This window comes from Astatotilapia calliptera, chromosome 2, assembly GCF_964374335.1.
Source record: "Astatotilapia calliptera chromosome 2, fAstCal68.1, whole genome shotgun sequence".
Lineage (NCBI taxonomy): Eukaryota > Metazoa > Chordata > Actinopteri > Cichliformes > Cichlidae > Astatotilapia > Astatotilapia calliptera.
The window spans coordinates 8,312,133-8,332,827 of NC_137423.1; the positions used below are offsets into that span (position 1 = coordinate 8,312,133).

Genomic DNA, 20,695 nt, shown 5'->3' on the forward strand with positions numbered 1-20,695 from the left:
TATAGTGATCGCATGTGTTATGGCGCTTGTACTTGTCCGATGTAATAGATGATCTATTAGTTGCATTTATAGACGAACACTATACCCCCCAAAAGTTCAAAGAGGAAGCGCAAGTCTCTCGTGAATATCACCACTCAGCTCTTGTGTTTCTTCGTATTTTTTTCTGACTCGTTTGACCTTTAATCGTAAAAAAGGCCATTTAGGTTTATCAGCTTTCCAAAAATCTATTATTCCGTGTCATTTATGCTTATAAAGGGGTCCTCTGTGTTGTTCAGCAATGTTGCCTTCGTCCAAGAAAACCTGTTCCTTCTCTCTACACTGCTAGACATTTTCTCTTAACATAAAATCTTAATGGTAAAGCAACAACATTAAGGTCCTGATAAGATGGGTGGATTTCTCATTAGCATGCTCAAAGCTTGTTTGTTTGTGAAGGTCAGTGAGATGTAATCCCTTCAATTCAGTGTTTTCCCACTTGTGCTTTATTTGGTGTCACTATCTTGATCTGTGATCTTCTTCATGGCCTTTTTGAAATCACAAGACTCCACTTTATGGACTGTCTCTGTGGAAAAAGGCCATGTTAGGGGTTTCATTCATGCTAGACAAGCAGATATTTTGTCCTAGAGACATGGCATGCTAACATGTAATAAACAATCTAATTTCCTAGTAGATAGATTTGCTTTGATGCCTGATGGTCTTCCTCCTGTATCTGAAGAACTTAAATTTCAATCATGGTTCAGCACAACAAATCAAACTGTTTTTATAAATCCTCACTTGCAAGTAATGAGTTTGGGTTTACTAGGAACCCAACAAGGAAAAATCATATTGGAGTGAAATAGATGACTCTATCCCAACTTGTTGTTTGGTGTTATCGCATTCTTTTTAACCTCAGGGTCCCAATGCTCTTGTGACGTACACGATCATCAGTGGGGCAGATGACAGCTTCCGTATCGACCCTGAATCCGGAGATCTCATCGCCACCAAGAAACTAGACCGGGAGAGACGTTCAAAATATTCCCTCCTGGTGCGTGCAGACGATGGAAAGCAGTCATCTGACATGACGCTGAACATCACCGTCAAGGACGTGAACGACCACACACCAAAGTTCTCCCGTGCAACGTACTCATTTGATATCCCTGAAGACATGGCGCCCGGTAAGATGTCTTTAAAGATTCAAGATTGCAAAGGCAGACAAGCAATGTTTGATCTCATTCAAAAGCCCTTCAGACTAGACTTCTCTGTTAAGCTCATCAGTTACAAATTATTGGGGGTAAATTCTTTGTAGTATTTTTTTTTCCTGTGCATCTTCCTTCAGGGGGAAATCATGAGTTTAATGGGTCAAAGTGACAGTAACTGATATTTGATTTATATGGAAATCTATCAGCAACAAGCAGGATTTACTACAGTACTGACAGTTCTCTGGCCTCGCGTCCTCACTCCTTTCTCCACTTAACTCTCAAGAAAAAGACGCATAACTTTGGTAATCAAAGATTAATGAGGGTGTCATTTAGAAATGTTTCATGTAAAGCTCTAATAAAACACTTAATGATTAGCTGTGTGCTCAGCCTCAGCTGTAAGCTGAAAACATCAGCGACTGCTTTTAGTCCAAAGCAGAACAGGCCAAGACATTAAAAAATCATCAGTTATTTTAGCAACTGGCGCAGCAATAACTGAGTCACTGGTATTAATAAACCTCTCTCTAACCCCCTGCAGTTAGTTTTTTTTCGAAAGGGCCATAAAGAACTTCTCGCCTCTGTGTTACAACTCGTGTCTCACAGGCTCCATCGTGGCAGCAATCCTGGCCAGCGACTCTGACTCAGGGGTGAATGGAGAGGTCACCTACTCGCTGGAGGAAGACGACGAGGACGAGACGTTTCTCCTGAACCCCGTGACGGGATTTTTCAACGTGACACGTCTGCTAGACTACGAGACTCAGCAGTACTATATTCTGACAGCGAAGGCTCAGGATGGTGGGGGGCAGGCCAGCACAGTCAGAGTGTACTTCAATGTGTTGGATGTAAATGACAACGCGCCTGTTTTTAACACTACCGCGTACAGCACGTCTGTCTCTGAGATTTTGCCGCCTGGATCCAGTATCATCACCGTGGGAGCCACTGATGCTGATGATGGTATGTATATATAAGAATTTACATAGGATATGGTAATGTGCTAACACCTGACTAGTACTTTTGAGCTCATCCAACCACAGGACCAGCATATCAGTCTGAGCAGGTTCACATGAGCACAAATGTGAATGAGTCTGGAGATGTTATGATGAGCACTGCAGTATGTTGCCAGCGTGACTGGTTTGGTAGTGGGTCAGTGAAGGTGCCCTTCAGACCTCCACATGCTAGCCAACAGTACCCTGACTTTTGTTAGGTAGTAGGACAAAGTCCCAGTGTCAGACATTATACTGGTGCAGTGGGTTCCTCCTGGTGCAGGATAATATCTGGTGGCCAGAGTATCTAGGCAATGGTGAAGGATGATGAAGGCATTGATCCCAGTGACTGGCCCTCACGTTCCCCAGACCTGAATCCAACAAGCACCTGAGGACACATTACTGAGCAACATTATGACAGAACTTGGATGAACCTGCGATTTCAATATTTAACCTTGACTTTGGCTGTGATTTTGAGTCTAGGTCTCAAAGGGTTGATGATTTTTTCTCCCCTGATTGTTGGTATGTCGTTCAATATTTGGAAAAAAATGATAAGATTTACATCAGTAAAGATTCTTTCGTTTGTCAAATCAAGGTGTGATTTAAGTATTAATTTTACATATACTTGTATATATAGTGGAGTGTATATATAAACACATACGCTGCTCACGTCATTGTGTGTAACCATATTAAATATGACAAAAGGGCAGGGATACCTCAGTAGATAGAGTGGTGGTCCCCTTCTAAAATAAGCAATGTGGAATTTTCCCATGCTTTGATATATAGTGTTTATAATTATATATTTTTTTTCATTTCTTGTAAGCTTAGTTTCGTATTAAACATCACTTATCAGACAAAATGAGAAATACTAGTGCAGCTGTGGCACTGATTTCACTCTATGCAACAGTTCAGATGACTTAAAACTGATATGCCACTAAATGTTTTGCTACATTTGGAACTATTTGGCACTTGTTGAAGATAAATATGTCTGAAGATGAGCCTTTTTTAACTGTACTTGAAAACACAGTCGTCAAGTTAAGTCCTGGAAGTATTCCGGTGATGTCAGTGTACTTAAAAACGCTGCTCAGTGGGCATGTTTAAAGCAGTAATGTACTCTCATCGTATAAATCAAGTGTGAGCTAGCCTTAGTAGATTAATTTAACAGAGGCCTGTCACTTTGTTATGACAGCTGGTTACACAGAAGCTCTCAAGCCTACATTTTATTTTTCGTTTTTATTTTGAGTCGCACATAATTGATTTGATGAAATACAACATCTTCACCATGTGATTAAGCGGCTGGAGTTATTTCTGCGTTTCAGGTGGTGGGTTTCATGTCTGTGAAGAAGCGTGTGGTATTTGAACGGCCACCGCTACTCTCCTCTGCTGTAATTATCGCTTCACCCGGGCCTAATGTGGTTATTGTGACCTACATTCCTGGGAAATATGCTGCCTAGTTCTCAACCAAAGTCTGGCTTCTTTCTCCACTGTCCACATAATCTGACCACGTCGTCCTCTCAGATATATAGCTGCCGCTCTGCACTGTCAAAACAAAACACCGCCATTGTTAGCGCTTCCTAAGCCCTGACCCCTGACCCCCAGACTTTGGCTCTAGACAGCGTAGCCAAAACTCAGATAGAAGTAGCACTCAAGCTTTTGATAAGAGATTACTTGGAAACTGTAAATGCACACAAGAGTGTGGGAAGGTGGCGGCGTTTTCCGCATGAATACCCTGTTGAGTTGAATTACAGATGCTCAATTTAAGCTTGTTTTAACCCCCACTTCCAGAGCGGTTGTACAGATTAGGCCAGATTTCAAGGTTGGATAGTTTAGTGCATCCATCCATTCATTCACAGACATTGTAGTTATGTCGCTTAAAATAAATATTTCAGTTCAGAGGGATTTTCCAAAACTATCAGTTGAGGAAGTGGTTACAGTGGTATTTCTTTCTGATAGCAATCTGTCATTTTACATGAATAGATTGTCTACTCGGATGATAAGAGTAGCACAGAGCTGTTGCACATGCACAATTTGTGGAAATGGAAGTTGATAATGTATATAAGTGCCTAATTCAAAAACATGGAGAATATCTAACAGTTATATCTAGAACAATGGATGTCAGTCAGAGTTATCAGTATTTGACCTCCACCATGCTGTCCTTTCTGTTCAAGGCCACATCAAATAATTTCATTTAAACTCAATTTAAAAAATCAGAGTGTAAAATGAGGTATTTTAATTTGAAAGAAGTAACTGCATGGAAGATGATATTTAGGTATTTTCAGTTATCATATTGGTTTGGTGCAGAAAATCTAACAGATTAATCTAACTTTCACCTTCCTGATATTGTTTTTATCTTCTAAAGACCTGCATCTTGCCATGTTTTTCAGGCCAGAATGCACAGCTCCTCTACAAAATCGCATCTGGGGATCCCCAGGGCCACTTTGTCATCACCAAAGATGGGGTCCTCCAAACTAAGAAGTCTTTGGACAGGGAAACCCAGTCTTTCTATAACCTGGTAGTCACAGTAAATGACCTAGCCCCACCTCCCATTACCCGCTTCACCAGCACTGCCCAAGTGTCGATCATTCTTCTGGATGTCAATGACTGCCCACCGACCTTCACTTCTCAGAAGATGACTTACATCCAGGAGAACACTCCAGTGGACACAGTCGTGTTCACGACCCAAGCCACAGATGCTGACAGTGGGCCCAACAGCTACGTGGAGTACTCCCTCAGAGGCCCGTTCGGTAACAAGTTCAGCATTGGTACAATAGACGGAGATGTCCGGTTGATTGGGGAACTTGATAGAGAGGAGCTTTCCAACTACACGCTCACAGTCGTAGCTACAGATAAGGGCGAACCGCCTCTCTCTTCGACAATGGATGTGACTATGGTGGTTTTGGACGTCAACGACAATACCCCGAGCTTCTCGCAGAATATCTATGACATCGAGATCGAGGAGAACATCTTGACGGGGACCGATGTCATCCAGGTGTTTGCTAGCGATGCTGACGAAGGCACCAATGGGCAGATCCGTTTCTCTATCTCTGGGGGAAACACCAACTCTGATTTCCGGATCGATTCTGTCACGGGGGTGATCTCAGTGGCCAAACAGCTGGACCGAGAGGCGCGTTCATCCTATTCATTGGTGGTCCAAGCTGCAGACCGTAGCAGCAGCCCCAGGGTGGACCGAGCAACAGTCAACATTGTTTTACTGGATGTTAATGACTGCTCACCTGTTTTTGAGCTCTCTCCTTACACTGTCAATGTTCAAGAGAACCTTGAGAACCTACCGAAAAACATTCTGCAGGTTAGTTTTTGGGCTTTATTTATTTTCATATGCCAAGACATTAAGTGAAATTCACAGAAAGGTCTTCCAGGGTGAAAAAAGGTTCTAACAAGCTTAATGCCTCAACCAAATTCGTAGTAGTTAAACTAACTTAATAAGTGCAGGTGTGTGAGTGCTATTAGGGCACTAAACCACTAAGTTTGGTGATCTTATTTTGCTAAATGCTGCAGCAAATACTTGGGTGAAATGATAAAGAAATGATATACAACTATCATTTGTTCTGCTCAATTAGGGCTTTATAGGATTTCAGCGAAATATGAAACTCAGCTAAATTGCATGACGAGACGATTAACATTCTAACCACCCTGATGACTAAATGAGCCATACATAAAAAATGGACTGGAAACGCAGATTTCCGGTGACAGAGTAAATTGCACTTTCACTCGTGTACCCAGTGAGGAAATGAGGATACAGTTATGGGCCCAGGCGCAGTGGGTTTACCCACAAAATGTAGCTATACCTAACTGATACATGCACAGGAAAGCCCACAATGCATCTGGGCACACCAGTGAGTAGTTGCAGCAAAGTACGATTGGCAAATAGTTTTATACTTTAGAAACCATTAAATAGATGTCTGTCTGCAATTCCCACAGCAGCCCACAGTGTGTGACTCTGGTTTTCTTCTTGGTGGATTCCCTTTGAAAGTCTGATTCGACAAAGTGAATAAGTAATGATCTTCCTTCCCTCAGCAATTACCTTCATGGTGCCGCTGAACACCGTGAAGGTAATTAAGCCTCAACTGTGAGATTCAGTGAGGTCCGTGGTTATGCTGGGTTACTTGCAGACAGGGTTAAATTGATGCAGCTTTGTAAATCAAGCTCCCTGGGATTAGAAAAAAAGGAAAATTGAAGTTTGTTAACAGCTTATTTTTGATTTTAAGAATATAAGATCTTTTAAACCATGTAAAACGGTCTATTTGCTCAACACACTGAAATGTCAAGATTATTTATACAGACCAAGAAACTTTTATCTGCGCGTACACACAAAACCTGTACCTGAACCTAATTTTACAGAACTTACAGAAATAGATAACTTTTACCATTATCCTGTACAAGACATATAGGTTGAGAGGAATTATTCATCACTAACCTCATTCAGTTAATTTAGCTGCATATAAATCTCAGTCAACATGTTTTATTGCTTTTCGTTCATAAGAAGAAGGTGTTGTATCTTCTTTTAAAAGGGACACTGTTTTACTTTAAGTATTTATATTTTACAGTTGTATTTTTCTTTCATTTGCATTCTGATAATGTGCCCAAAGCCTGGAATAAGAAGTTATTTAATAGATTTAATTATGTGGTTAAAATGAACTCGTCTCATAAAGCTGCAAAATTGAAAAGTTAACACATAATAAAACACATACTAAACACATAATGAAAAATTAACAATAATTACAATCTTTTCTTACATAAAAGAAGAAATATCAAATTAAAATAAAAATGTTACAAAATAAAAAAGTGTGTTTACTGAAGTAAAAGAGTATTATTAGTAAAGTTTAGTTCAAAATACTGACTAATGAGGCTCTCTGTGTGTTGTATCATTACTAATAGAGTAAGTTTAATGATCCAAATGCAATTACAGACTTATTTTAAATTCATTGACTGCCATATACTGACTAATCTGTTAGCATATGGCTCATCTTTTTCCCCTTCTGCACCTCACGTTTACATATCTTATATAAATCCTACATTTAAGATGTTTCAGCCTGCCCACAGACCACTGTCTCTGCAAGCTACTTCACAACCCACCCTATCAATTTCATGTCTGTTTTGTCTCAGTTCTTACTTAGTTCAATTTTATCTAATGTTCTCATGATAGTAGTAACAGCAAATCAAATCTAAAAAACAAATGTAGTAAAAAGCATCATGCGATTTCTCACCGTAATTGGAATTATGGCTGGAATTTGTATAAAAAACGAACACAAACTTAAATTACTTTAGAATGATCCATTTTGTACTTTTCACCTTTTGCTTTTTGTATTTTTTTTTACATTTTTTCTGTTTGTTGTAAATAAACATATTTTTTCATGATTTCCAGGTTATTGCTAGAGACGATGACCAAGGTGCAAATGGTCAGCTAAGCTACATGCTCAGCGGCGGGAACGATGAAGGCGCGTTCACCCTGTCCTCCAGCGGTCAGCTGAGCCTGACCGAGACGCTTGACCGGGAAGTGCAAGAGAAATACATCCTTCTGATCACAGCCACCGACTCAGGTATGACTGCATTAAAGGTTTCGAGCCGCGAAGGCAGCCGATAGCATCTTGAAATGTTTGGCGCTTTTTAAGCAAAAGATTATTTTATGCAGGCTCAGCCGCCTTATGTTTCAGTATTCCAGAATCAATTGTTTACATCTGAACTCATTCCACGTGTAACGTGTTCAAGTTATCATCCATGATCTGGTTTATCTAGTGAGCTCTAAGTATTGCATATGTCCCTATATGGACATTGTTGAATTTAAGCAAAGCACAGGCAATATTTTGTAATCAGCCTGCAAAACACAGCTGAAAAAGAATATTGTCATGAAGTAACAGCAATGTCAACAAACAGCATTTTGATTTCATAGTCTGCTCCGAGGTCTTTTTGTGTGGCACAATAACCCAAACAATCTGGAGTTTTTAGCTTGCAAACTAGTGGGTGTTTTTTTTTTTTTTTTTGACCTAATCCACAGAAGTCTTTTCAGCGGGTTCAATTGAATAGCATCCTCTGTTTATTTGGATACTGCGGTAGAGCTTGTTATAGCCAGATAAAAGGTTAACTTGTTATTGCATAGAGGCCAGTTAATGTGCAGTTAAAGCAGTACATGCATATCCCCGTTGCAGCCAAATCACATGGTATCCCAGTTAAATATATGTTTCCCTGAGCTCCTCTGGTGCGGCCGTCATGGTCTCAGGGTGGTTCCGTTTCATTCCTGGATTGACCATGTGACCGTTCATAATGCTGTGTATTTTTGACTTTATGCAGAGACTTTGGTGAGAATTGGCTCGGTGTTGCCTGGAGTATCTTGTTTTGAAAAACACTGAAGCAGTATATTCATTACCTCATCATTTAATCATTGGAATATTAGAATATTTATTATAAAATTGTCTATAAATCAAGTAAAATCAAGTCCCTGCTCAAACATCTTTTTTTTTTGTTTTTGTTTTTTTTTGTTTTGTCAAAGTAAGCTGTTGTGAGATCTGTGCCACATGGAAAAAGTTGCTTAACAAAGTGAACATGCTAATTAAGATTTGATCTCATTTGTACCCTTCACGCTGCGTCCATATTTAAAACCCTGACAACAATTCCAAAATATTTTGACAGGACATCTCAGTACAATGCCAAGGCAGAAAGAGGGATTTGGGGTAGAATATCTAAATATCAAAAACACCATAATCATAGTACAGTCCAAATTACCCAGCAGCATTTTCTCACATTTTTGAGGCCTCAGTCAGTGGAGGGAAATGTTTCTCCCAGGCGCTATCTGTCAGGAAATGTTTGAAGGTGGATGGGGCAGACATGTCTCCAAGTCTGCCGTCTAACGTGACCCATTTGCAACCGCACGCATTCATCTTTACATGTTAAAGCCCGCTTTTGTCTGTCGTAACATAAAGAACATAGAGAAAAATAAATCCAGAGGATTTCTTATGCAAAGGCGTCCTATTCTTTCAGAAAACGTCTCGATTGTCTGCTTGCTGAAAAACTGGTGTCATGGTTGTTATGTAAAATCCAAGGGAAAATCTCCCTGCAGCCATTGTGCCCTAAAAACTTGATTATGACTAAGAGAAACTGCTACATCCCAAACTTCTTCTTTCTTTCTAACTCAGCTTTTTTCTTTATACATTCTATAAATAGATCCTAGTCTTTTTCTACACGGATTTCTAGAGCTGTGTCCCTGTGCATTTTTGATTTAGTGGTCCCTTGTCATGTGAACTCATTAAGAGAACTCCTGTATTCTCCCTCTGTTGTGCTAACGGCGAAATCTGTCATGAAATGGTTGGAAACAAAGGCGCCCACTGGGTGCTTCTCATAATGTGTTCTGGCTCGTGAGAAGAACACAATTTGGTAAACTTCTGCAATTATTTGAAAGTCTGTGCTCAGCCCCCACAACTTGTGGCATCCATACAAGCTGCGTAAAGGTGTTTTACAAGGCATCATGTAGAGAGGAAATCTGACACAGAATATTTCTTCTCCTTTTTTTAAGTCTCCCTTCCTTGTTTATGGGAATTTGTTTTGTTTCTGCATTTTTGAGTTTACTAGTTGTGCAGATACATGAAGATATTTGGGGTTTGGAGTACGCAGACCCGGACTGTTGTTTTTACTCAGCCAACATCTGGGATCAGCTGCAGGCAAGTCAGATTTTCAAGCCACTGCTTAGTAATGTACAAGTTTTGCCTGCTCGGAAGAATGCACAACAGTGAGATCTCCCACAGAGTCGCAAATGCTTTTGCAAAACAATGTTGCTGTTATGGCTTTAAGTAGGCATCTGTGGTTGTGGAGAACATATTTTCATGCACACGGCAGTTTGTCGGGTTTGAGGTGATCTGATCAGCTTTAAAGTTAACCCTAATGCTTTTGATTAATATAATCTATTTTCTTATATTGTTTTTCCTGAATCCATGAATTTTTGAGACAGTAATATAGCCAAAAGCTTCTTTTTTCATACAGGAGTTTCTTGCTGTCTGCCTTGCTTTGTTAATCTCTTGGATCTTTTTAAAAGTAGGTATTCCCACTTGAACTTCCTCTTTTTCAATGTTTTTGGAAACCCTTTCAACTAATAAAAGTTATAAAAACTGACCTAATTTGATTTACATTAGCGATTAACTGATTTGTTGCGTGCTTATGCTTGTGTCTGCAGATTAGTAGACACGCAATGATTATTTGTTCATACATATGTTTTTTTGTGCATTTGTGTGTTGCCTTCGAGTTTGTGCAAGTCTGCGTGTGGTGGTGAGAGCATCCTCGGGGCGCATTGACATGCAGAGCGTTTGACCACATTTATTAAAGAGAAGGCACAGTAAATCCCTTGGCCCATGCCTATTATGGCGGATACGAGCGCATAGAAATCCCATGTCTTTCACATCCCTCCAGCACATCGCTCCATAGTGCCGCGCTGTTTGTATATGGTCTTTTGGCTGGTGGGTGAGGGGAGAGTTTTGGGGGGCTAAACGACCGCTTAGCAGATAAAGAATTTTAATGACCATGCCTATTTAAAAGCAGAATCCTTTATGCTCTTAAATGGCTCCCATGAATCTGGCGTGTAAACCCTTCCGTATTCTTGAGTTTTCTTTCCCCTGGACTTGTTTGGTTGAATAATGATCTGTCAATCTCCAGCCTGTCGTCAGGTTTTGAGCAAAAAACAACAGAGAAAATTTAATGCCAGCATATATCCATCAGTCTTTGTCATATTAGGCAAACATGGACGGAGCAAACAAAGTCCTGCGCGTACGCTGATAACGTGGCGTTAAAACGTGGCCGAGACATCGCTAGATCACTGTCCAACACTTGCCATAAAAAATCTTTAATAGGGTCCATTTCTGATGGTTTCACCCAGTCTGCAGTCTAGTGGCAACAAAGGACTTGGCCAAATAAAATATCAGGTTCCTCAAATGAACTTTAACAGAGCAGTAACATTCTGGATCAGCTCTTAAAAAACTCTGCAGTAACAATGTGGTCTTGCAGAGTTTTTTCCTATCGCCTGTTTTCTCTTTTCCACTCTCTGGTACACACTAACATTTGCAGGATCTGAATGTTTGTGTAAATAGCTTTGGTAAGTTGTGGAGGAGGGAGAAGGCGTGTATTAAAAAGGTGGTGTGGGCTGAATGATTGGTGCTTCGGCCTGGCAAGATCCACTTTTTAATGATGTTTATTCACCGAGGAGCCTGGCTACCACATCACTTTCTCACAAAAATAAACCCATCAGAACTATATGTGGCCATTGCTAACGCACTTTTTTTTGCTTACTGAAAATCTGTGTAATATGTATGTGAATATAAGTGCATGCTTTCGCTCTTAAACACTTTTCCAAAGTCATATTTCAGCTTTATGTGGCCCATGTATGAACATTATAGAGTTGTGTTATGAGCAAGTTATTCTGGCAGTATAAGTTTTCCACCTCTCACACTATGTTATGATCTGCTGGTATTGCTGTGTCACCATAAAATGGAAAACAGTCACTGAATGGTGCACAGACCCAGTGCTAGATTGGGATTTCCAAATATTCTTCAACACAGCAAATAAAAGCACCACAGTAATAAAAACACAAAAGGCAAATCACTTCATTAAATTTCACCACGGGCCCTAAACTATGAAAAAAAGCTCCGCTCTGTGTCTGTCGATAGGGTTTTTGTTTTTTTTTTTGCATGCTTGCAAACCGCCAACCCGTATCTGTAACATATGTGGAAGAAATTATGCAAAAGCATTCAGACGCAGCACTCCATAAATAACCAGGGAGCTGTATAAGATTCTAGGTTTAATTTGATGGATGCCACTGACATTGCCATATTATTAGGAATATTCTAGCTCCCTTTATGCTGGGTAGCAGCTTTGAGTGTTCTGCTGAGATATCCCTTTCACTCTGTTGCTTGTTAACTGTGAGAAAACCTCTGTTTACTCTGTTATGTTTGGCAAACTGTGCAGTGGGACAGCTTGCACCCTGCTCTCGGCTCCACGAGGTCTTTCATGGGTGCCGGACAGGGTTGCATTAAAAGAAGCTTTGTCGCAAAGCAACAGGTTCTCAGAGGCAGAAAAATGTCAATTTTGGCTTGTTGGCAGCCAATTCTCACCCCCCCTGAGTAATGATGTGTTTTATTTACGCTGTCCCTTAAGAGCACAATCTAGCCGCAGTCCATAAACCGTAATTAACCGTTTAGCCTTAAGCTTCAGGCTACAGATGGGCTGTCTCATAAATTTACACATTCATTCGTCTTCCCAAAGTCAACCTGTCCTCAACTTCCCACTTTAATGAACCTGGCTGTTTGGACATCCCAGCTTTGTCCTTCCTCATTTCTTTTTTCGATAAAACATCAGGCAGTCGTATATTAAAGGAAGAGATTATCTCTTGTGCCAGCACAGACACTCAAACCTTCTTCTTAGCACGGCTTAAGCTGAGCAACTCGGGGTGACTCGCAGCTTTTCCCAGGAGGTGAGCGCTGCTGTCTCCTTCAAAACCCCCCGTGAGGCTCTCACAGCGCCGTGCACCCTCATAGCAGCTGCGGCGGTCAGAAAACACGTAGCTTAATCATCATTAACACGTGTATTTGTACCCCCTCTAGTTCAGAAAGTATGGCCACAGCACCTAATGTGATTTGTCCAGCGGTAATGTACACTAATAAGGTGCTTAGACCCTGCCATATGTGTTTGCTAGACAATGCTTTCTGACTTGAGAGGCTTATGGGGAAACCTCTCTGTGGATCTCTTCGATGGAGGAGGCTACAACAGATGGTCAGTTGGTCTACTTTAGTCAGAAAGCTTGTTATTTTGCACACTCCTTCCTTGGGGTTATTCTAGGCTTTTCCAGTTTCCCCCAGTTGTGATTCGAACTGAAAGAAAGCTCTTAGATGTGATCTCAGATGCAGCAGTGAAATATTAGTGGGAAGGTTTAAGTGTCAGTCCCATTGCCAGTTTAACAAACACTTTAAGTTCTTTTAGGGTTATTGTGAAATATCAAACAGAGGACTCTGTTTTAGTTGTCACTGATCCAGCTGTGTCATTCCTAGATCTGAAGGGGATGCGCTGCGTTTAATTAAATGGTAATGGTGCATCGAGATTCAATTAAAGCAAGGAGGAATCGGCTCGAGCACTTTGAGCGCCCCTTTGTGTGCACTGACGCCTGTGTCTTTTTCCTTTATCCTGTAGTGCAGCGGTCCCCAACCCCCGGGCCTCGGACCGGTCCGTGAGTCGTTTGGTACCGGGCCGCGAGAGTTGAGGCTCAGGTGTGAAATGTATGGTTTTCAGGGTTTTTATTGGTTTTCAGCGTTATTTTGTTATCGTTTTTATCGTTTACTCGGTTTTCCTGGGTCTTTTCACGTGTGTTATGAATAAATCTTCTTTTTTTCGGTACCGATACTAGTTTTATTTTGTTGTATTTATCCGCGACACCTTAAAGGCCGGTCCGTGAAAATATTGTCGGGCATAAACCGGTCCGTGGCGCAAAAAAGGTTGGGGACCGCTGCTATAGTGTAATGGCTGCTCACGGATAAAAACCTTTTATTTGAACACCATCGGTCTGATGTCTTGCATTGGAGAAAACCCTTGAACAGAAGGCAGAGTTATCACATCAGAACTTAGTGGCTCTGGTACAAAAACACCTCATGGAAACATGGTGCCAGAGAGTTCACTATTTTCTTTACTGATTGAGGCAGCACACTCCTCTCGGCTCAAACCTCGATTCCTTCTGTGCAACAATAAATAATACTAGTGGCAGTAGCTTTGAAAGCAATTTTCTTTGACATTTGAATGAGATTTTAATGAGACAGTGCGTAATAATGCGAGGTTTTACTCACCAGAAGTGTAGTGTCAGGGGGGGGGGGGGCAGGTTTGCTTTCCTAAATGACTTGAGATTAACCCCTGAAATAGGATTACGCTCATGGCACAAACATCGGCAAGAGGTAAGGTAGTGCCTTGATTACCTTATCTGTCTTATGGCTCTTAAGGCATACTGGTGCTATGAATGCAAACAAAACTGATCACGCTTTCCTAATATCAACTTGAATATGCTAAATATGCTGGTACATATGTTGTTGAATATTGTCTTGGATAGTTTTTGTTTCATGGAGGCTAATAGCATTAGATTACCTTTACAATGTCTTTAATGTCTGTGGTTAATGCAGCCCTATAAAAGTTTAAAATTTACCTTAAGAACTACTGCTCACATAAAAGAAAGGGTCTGGGGACAGGACTTGCCAATGGAAAAAATATTTGTCTAACCGCAGTGCATGGCTGCCACTGGTAGGCAGCTGACTTCCCGCTGCAAGTTTCCACCAGTTCTCTTTCCATGGTAAAATGATGTCATTTGTCGTCCAGCGGTGGGCCAAATTGTGCTCTGCCAGATCCAGGCAAATTTCCTCGCCATATCCCTGCCGTGCACGAGGTGACACCCGCCTTGTCTGCAGTAATCTAAATCATTGACCCTGACACTCTTCCCTGTGCTTTGCCAGATTCCAGCGAAGACTGTTTGGAGGAGATGCTGGCATTTCTCAGCACTCTTGGAGAGCATTCCTCTCCTGTTGAGTCACTCCCTCCACAGAAAGAAGAACTGGACGGAGATTATTTTGTACGTTTAAAAAAAATGCTCTGGGATTGATTTCTTACTATTACAGGTACAGGATGCAGAGGAAATTTAAGAATCGGAAACAGATGATGACTTACTCGACTGCAGCGCTGACCCTGTTATTTAGTCTGCCGTCATATGAATCTCAACAATGTCTCACACCAGCCATAACTATTTGAAACAACTGTCATCTACATACATTTGCATACCTGCCAAGATATAGTGTTCCTTTACTAAATCTGTCATCCCACGCAATGTAACAAGATAGATCTGAACTATTTACACATCGAACAGGATGCTTGGAGGGGGTAACAGCTGCCAGGGGGTTATGTGATATCAGTTAGCCCCATGAGGCCAAGAAGGCACGTTCAGAAACTGCACGGAGTTGCATGATGCTGTGAGAAGTGATACACCAAGAAAGATGTGAAAAATCCTCAATTTGAGCCCATGCCTATCATCTGCTGGGTCAACGCAGGTTCAGCTTTGGACAGAGGAGCGTTAGAGGGGGTGGGGTGTCTCTGTTCTGTGCTTGCTAAGGATTAGCTGGTGTAACAGTGCCCTGGGCCCCAGAGTCCCTGATGTGTTGGGTGACAGAGTCTTTGAAGGTCCCAACAGAGAAGGCTGACCGTTCACAGGCAGTAAACAGGTTGTGACATCACATCCTGTGCAAAAATGAAATGCCTAAAAGGAGGGCGGTGTGCTCCACATACACATAGATGCACACAGTCGGTGCTAGCGTTTTAGCTTGGCTGGCTTCCTCTCTTAGTGAGGGGAACAATGCTATTGAAATGCGACTGCTGCGCTCGGTCGGTATCAGTTAAGTTCAGAAAAATACTGCGGTGCGCTTGATATTCAAAAACAAATCATTCCTGCATTGACTGCATTGGTAGACAAAGCCACTTAGCTCTCAGAGCCTCTTATCAGCCATCAGCAGCTCCAGCCTGTACAGAACATCTTTGATCAACAGCAGTCTTAGCGAGTTGCTGACTGTCAAACACACTTTACTTACCACCTGCGGCTCCTTGCTGGTTAATTTAAAGTGATACAGACGCCTTGCTGACTTGGATCGCTCCTCAATTAAGAGGATCACCTGAGGAGGAGCGAAAGCTGCTCCAATCTATTGCTATAACAACCTCCTGAATGATGATTCATGTCAAATGAAACTTGCTGAGACAAACGATACCTCGGGTCCAAGTATAGGCGGATTAGAAAGCTACAGTAAAGCATGATGTTAATTAAATAATCTTGCTGACACATGTTGTGGTTATTACATAATAAGTCTGCGATGAAGCTATATAGAGGGGATTGGTTTACATTTTATGCTCAGATTATGTTTCCGCCACTGTTAATTCTTTGTATTTGGCACCAAATTTGTGGTCAGATGTCCCGTGTAACTAGCTGCAGAGAATGTTGTTTATAAGCGGATTTTTCATAATCACAAATATTTGTAAAGGTGGAAATACAAAATTCAACATTGCCTATGTATGGGTATAAACACGGGAGTCAGTATAGCTAGAGCAGCAGAGGGCTCTTCAGTGATTCGCTTTGGTAATGAGTCACTAAAGATTAGTGTTGTATGGTTTCTGGGTCTCTTTTGGGATGAAATGTGTTTACTGTCACCTTTTTTTGTGTCATTTATTTTGCTTCTGGAATTCAGCTCTGTTTATTCTGAATGCCAATGTTAGCCACTTCTGTTCTGACCAGAAAACCTGGGTGCATTACAAGCCTGAGGCCAAATGTCTGTTTATTATCATAAAGCCAGGCAGTGAAGTGATGTTACGGTAAACTATCACAAATCTCGTTTTTTGAGGAATCCCCAGCCCTCCTGAAAGAAGTGGCTGCGGTATCCAAGCCCCACAGTAATGTTCAAATTTGTTGATGTTCACAGGGAAAGATCTCTTTTGTGCTCTCTGCCCGCAAGGACCCAGAACTCAGTGTCAGCAATTCCCAGCTGTAGAGCCTGTGGAGGATTTTCTTTGTGCTCAAACACACAAACACACACACTCTTAAGTAGTTTGAGCATAGTTTGCAGGGAGCGCCGATTTGCATGTAATACACAGGTCTCTAAATTATATTGCTTTTAATACTGATAAGGTAGTAGCAATTGATATTCAGTTTTATTTATATAGTGTGAAATCACAACAACAATTGCCTCAAGGCTCTTCATATTGTAAACTAAAAAACCCACAATAATACAGAGAAAACAGAGAAACCCCAACAATCAGATGACACCCTGTGAGCAATCGCTTTGGTGACAGTGGGAAGGGAAAAACTCCCTTTTAACAGGAATAAACCTCTGACACAACCTTTTAGTGGCGTATAAATATGACTGAAAAACATCATTGTGTCAACAGCACTCTCGGGAGACTGCAGCAGCAAAGATGTTTCATCTGACTTCCAAATGAGAAGAACTGGTGCAAAATATAACAGCATGTTGGCCTGATTTCCTCATATTTATAACTAATCCATGCTGGCTGCGCAATAAAGCCATAGAATCCCTCTAGCTTTCTTTCTGACCCTCCACCCCTCGGCACCCACTTTTCTCTGATTCTTTATTTAAGAGCATTAAGAGAGAATCTTGGTGGCCACCATCCAAATGTTTTTTATTATCTCTTATTAATCCAGGCCTCCACGGTACACAAGTTCAAGCATCTGATGTTTTGAGCAGCTGAGTACACAGGGACATGAGACACAAGATCGGGATCGTGTATGTTTTTATTTGGTTGTATTATAGTTGACATATTCACACAGATTCCTGAAGAGAGCTACAGGAGGGAACAACTACATGTAAGAGGTGGGAAAAATAGCTCCTACGGCTTTCACATCTCAGCTTTTTTCAGTCCTCAGGTGCTCTCTGTCCTTGTATTATTCATACTGTAAACCATATGGAAATCATTAAGAACTCAAAATAGCATCAAGCTTTTAAGGATGTCTCCAGATCCCATATTGTGACTTTCAGTAACAAGCCTGAAAACTCGCACTTATGTTTGGAATATAGATTAGCCAGTTCGCTGTGCCTTTTAGGGATGGATTATAAAGGGCAGCTCAAGCAAGGCAGATGCCTGAATGTCTTTTTTCTGTTCAGGTTTTTCTGCATTGCGGCTCGTTTTCATCTGCTATTGATTTAAATCCATCCCCCCGGGTCGCAGCAAACCGTGTTTCGTCACCTGCTCTGGGAAAAAAAAACGGTCGGATTTTTGCTGAAAATAGCACTTCTTCTCGCTCTAATATCTCGCACAGTGCCGCGCACCTTAAAATAGATACCTCTCTGTGGAGATTAAATCGGTGAGCGTCCAAGACCCCAGGAAGGACGCCTGAAAGATTTGGTTTCAGAGACATTGAGCCCCTTTGATGTGTTTTTCACTGATGTGCGTTGATGTGACAGTACAACCCGTGGAAAGTGCATACCCACGACTAAAGACATTTTCTTGAATTAAATGCAGCAGGAACAGTGTGGTCGAGCCTTTGCAGGAATGTGAATTGCTTCAGTGTGGATCTTGCTGCAAATGACAAGTCGTGTACAATAAATCATGTGTCCAAAGTCAGAAGGGGACTTAATGGCACTCACGTGTCCCCACAAAAACAGAGTTTGTAATTCTGTCACTTGGAATAATCTCCATATTCGGTTTGCTGAAAGGTTAATGAGTTGTTTCTGTCCCAACAAGTGAGTCAGTTTCTCCTTCACTTCTCTTTAAGGTGATCACTCAAGGAGAAGTAAACTGCTACTGTCAGTCATGTTTCTTTTTTTCTTTCTTCCATCTCCAGGCACTCCATCACTGAGTGGGACAGGGACGGTAACAGTTATGGTGGATGACGTTAACGATAATGTCCCCGTTTTCACTTCTTCTATCTTTCACACCACCATCATGGAGGATGCCCCAACTGGGACAGATGTGCTTTTGGTCAACAGCTCTGATGCAGACGTGGGAGTTAATGGTGTTATAAGGTATTCTTTTTCATTTTCAGTTGTTTATTCCAACCAGACTCCAACTTATTGCAGTCAGTGGGACCCCTGGTATGCTGTAGATATTCTGATCATTCAAAGTGGGAAATGGCTCTTTTGAACAGGATTCATAAAATGAAACCACTCAAACATATTCAGATAGTTGAAGTTTGAAATTCCCTGAACTGACTTGGAAAATCCGAGTTTTCCCAAAGATCTTTTTCTAAAGAACATGAAATATCAAATAGAGTAAAATAAAAACATTAGTGTCCACACGTCACTGAAGCCACTTCTTATAAGATGTCACTCTATATGGTCCCAGGAACTACTGAGTTCCACAGTCAGGCCAGCTTCAGTTTGATTTCATGCTCTGATTTTACACCCTGGTGTGAAAATACCCTTTTGGGGCCATACAGTAAAACTCTTTAACTCACTTCCAGCTCTGTAAAATTCCAGACCAATGTTGCAATGGATGATAGAAATTTAGTCACGGAGTGTAGCGTCATAGTCAAAACCCAAAGTCATTGTTTTGGGGTGCGATTTTCAAGCTTTTTCACACTCACAAGCCCCTCCAGGGGGAAGCTTGTAAGAGTTTCTGGCCAGTCTCTCTCAGGCCGGACACTGACTCAAGTCCAGCCCCCTCTCTTTCTTCGGCAGCCCCACTGGGTACACATTTGGGGGTACCGCAGCGTGCTCCAGTTTCCCAAAACATAGTAATGAGGATGTTAATTGTCTATGACAGAACGAGATGTACCCATCAGGGGTTCGGGGCCCAGAACTGGTTACAAATAGTTATTAGTTTTGATTTTCACAGCCCGTTAAATGTAAGTCCCGAGCTTGGACTTGTCTCTGGACTATGTTCTGACCACAAGCATCTGTGGACAGTTTACATTGTTTTCAATGTCCAAATAAGCTTTGCACCAGCACTGCATTCACACATTGTTCTGCAATTTGTCATCCCATCTCTGGAGGGGGATGCTTTTTCAAGAAACCTTTTCAAAATATGCACTGGTGTGTACATGTATGTGTCAGCTTACATTTATGTCTGGGTCCTGCTGGAGACTCGGGAGATACAGGGTGAAACCTGATATTTGTTTGAAAGCAAAAGATTTTAGCCCCCTGAGTGTTGACTTGATATTATGTATGTTTTGTTTGCTTTCTATACCATGTATTTTTATAAATATTAAAATTCTTGTCATTTTTGGATTACACAATAACAAATATAACAATGAGGAAGATAAATCAAATGCATGATTCTGGAGAATGCAGCCTAGACCCCACAGAGCATGAAAGCAAATGGACACTTTAGTTAAATATGTCACTGATTTGATGTGACCGCAGTGTAGTGTGGGGACCATCTCTGACCATATTCCCCCCTCACTGTGCTAATGTGAACCTTGAAACAGTGCCCTCTATAGGCAACTTTGTCCCACTGAACAAGGTGCTTCAGTCAGTGCAGAGTAGCAGACTACATAACTACAGTCTATATATATGCAAGTATTTGATGTCAGAATCAGAATACTTTAATAATGCCCAGGAAATTATGTGTGGATGAATTCAAAATTGCTGTTTCAATAAAGAATAATAAAAGATATCCAATAACACCAAATGAATAATATTGATTTGTATTAAAGATGACTGCAAAATTCCTGATACAGCATCATTATCATCATCAAATTGCTATGCAGTCTTTGTTTTTGTTTTTCACTAAAACATGTCCTTCTGTGTTTATCCTACAGCTACAGCCTGACCGGAGGACGCGGTCAGTTCTCCATCAACCCAGCTACAGGACAGATTATCACCAGCTCCCTGCTGGACCGAGAAGACAGGGCCAATTACCAGCTGCTGGTAGTGGCAACAGATGGAGGCCAGCCCGAGGGCTTGTCCAGCTCTGCTACTGTGTCCGTGACAGTGGCCGACATTAATGACAACCCCCCACGTTTTCACCACCACCCCTATGTCACCCACATCCCCGCATCTACTGCAGCAGGTGAGCACATGCATT

The 20,695-nt window shown here is 41.4% G+C and overlaps 1 protein-coding gene across 1 annotated transcript in view; it reads left to right on the top strand.

Annotated features, from left to right (window-relative positions):
- The window catches only part of fat4 (FAT atypical cadherin 4), a 100,323-nt gene that overhangs the window by 55,846 nt on the left and 23,782 nt on the right, over positions 1–20,695 (top strand). Inside the window, exons 3-8 of the mRNA XM_026183531.2 lie at positions 890–1,151; positions 1,776–2,126; positions 4,540–5,462; positions 7,539–7,713; positions 18,513–18,693; positions 20,430–20,680. Of these exons, the coding sequence (XP_026039316.2) occupies positions 890–1,151; positions 1,776–2,126; positions 4,540–5,462; positions 7,539–7,713; positions 18,513–18,693; positions 20,430–20,680 (2,143 nt within the window). The remainder of the gene's footprint in view (positions 1–889; positions 1,152–1,775; positions 2,127–4,539; positions 5,463–7,538; positions 7,714–18,512; positions 18,694–20,429; positions 20,681–20,695) is intronic.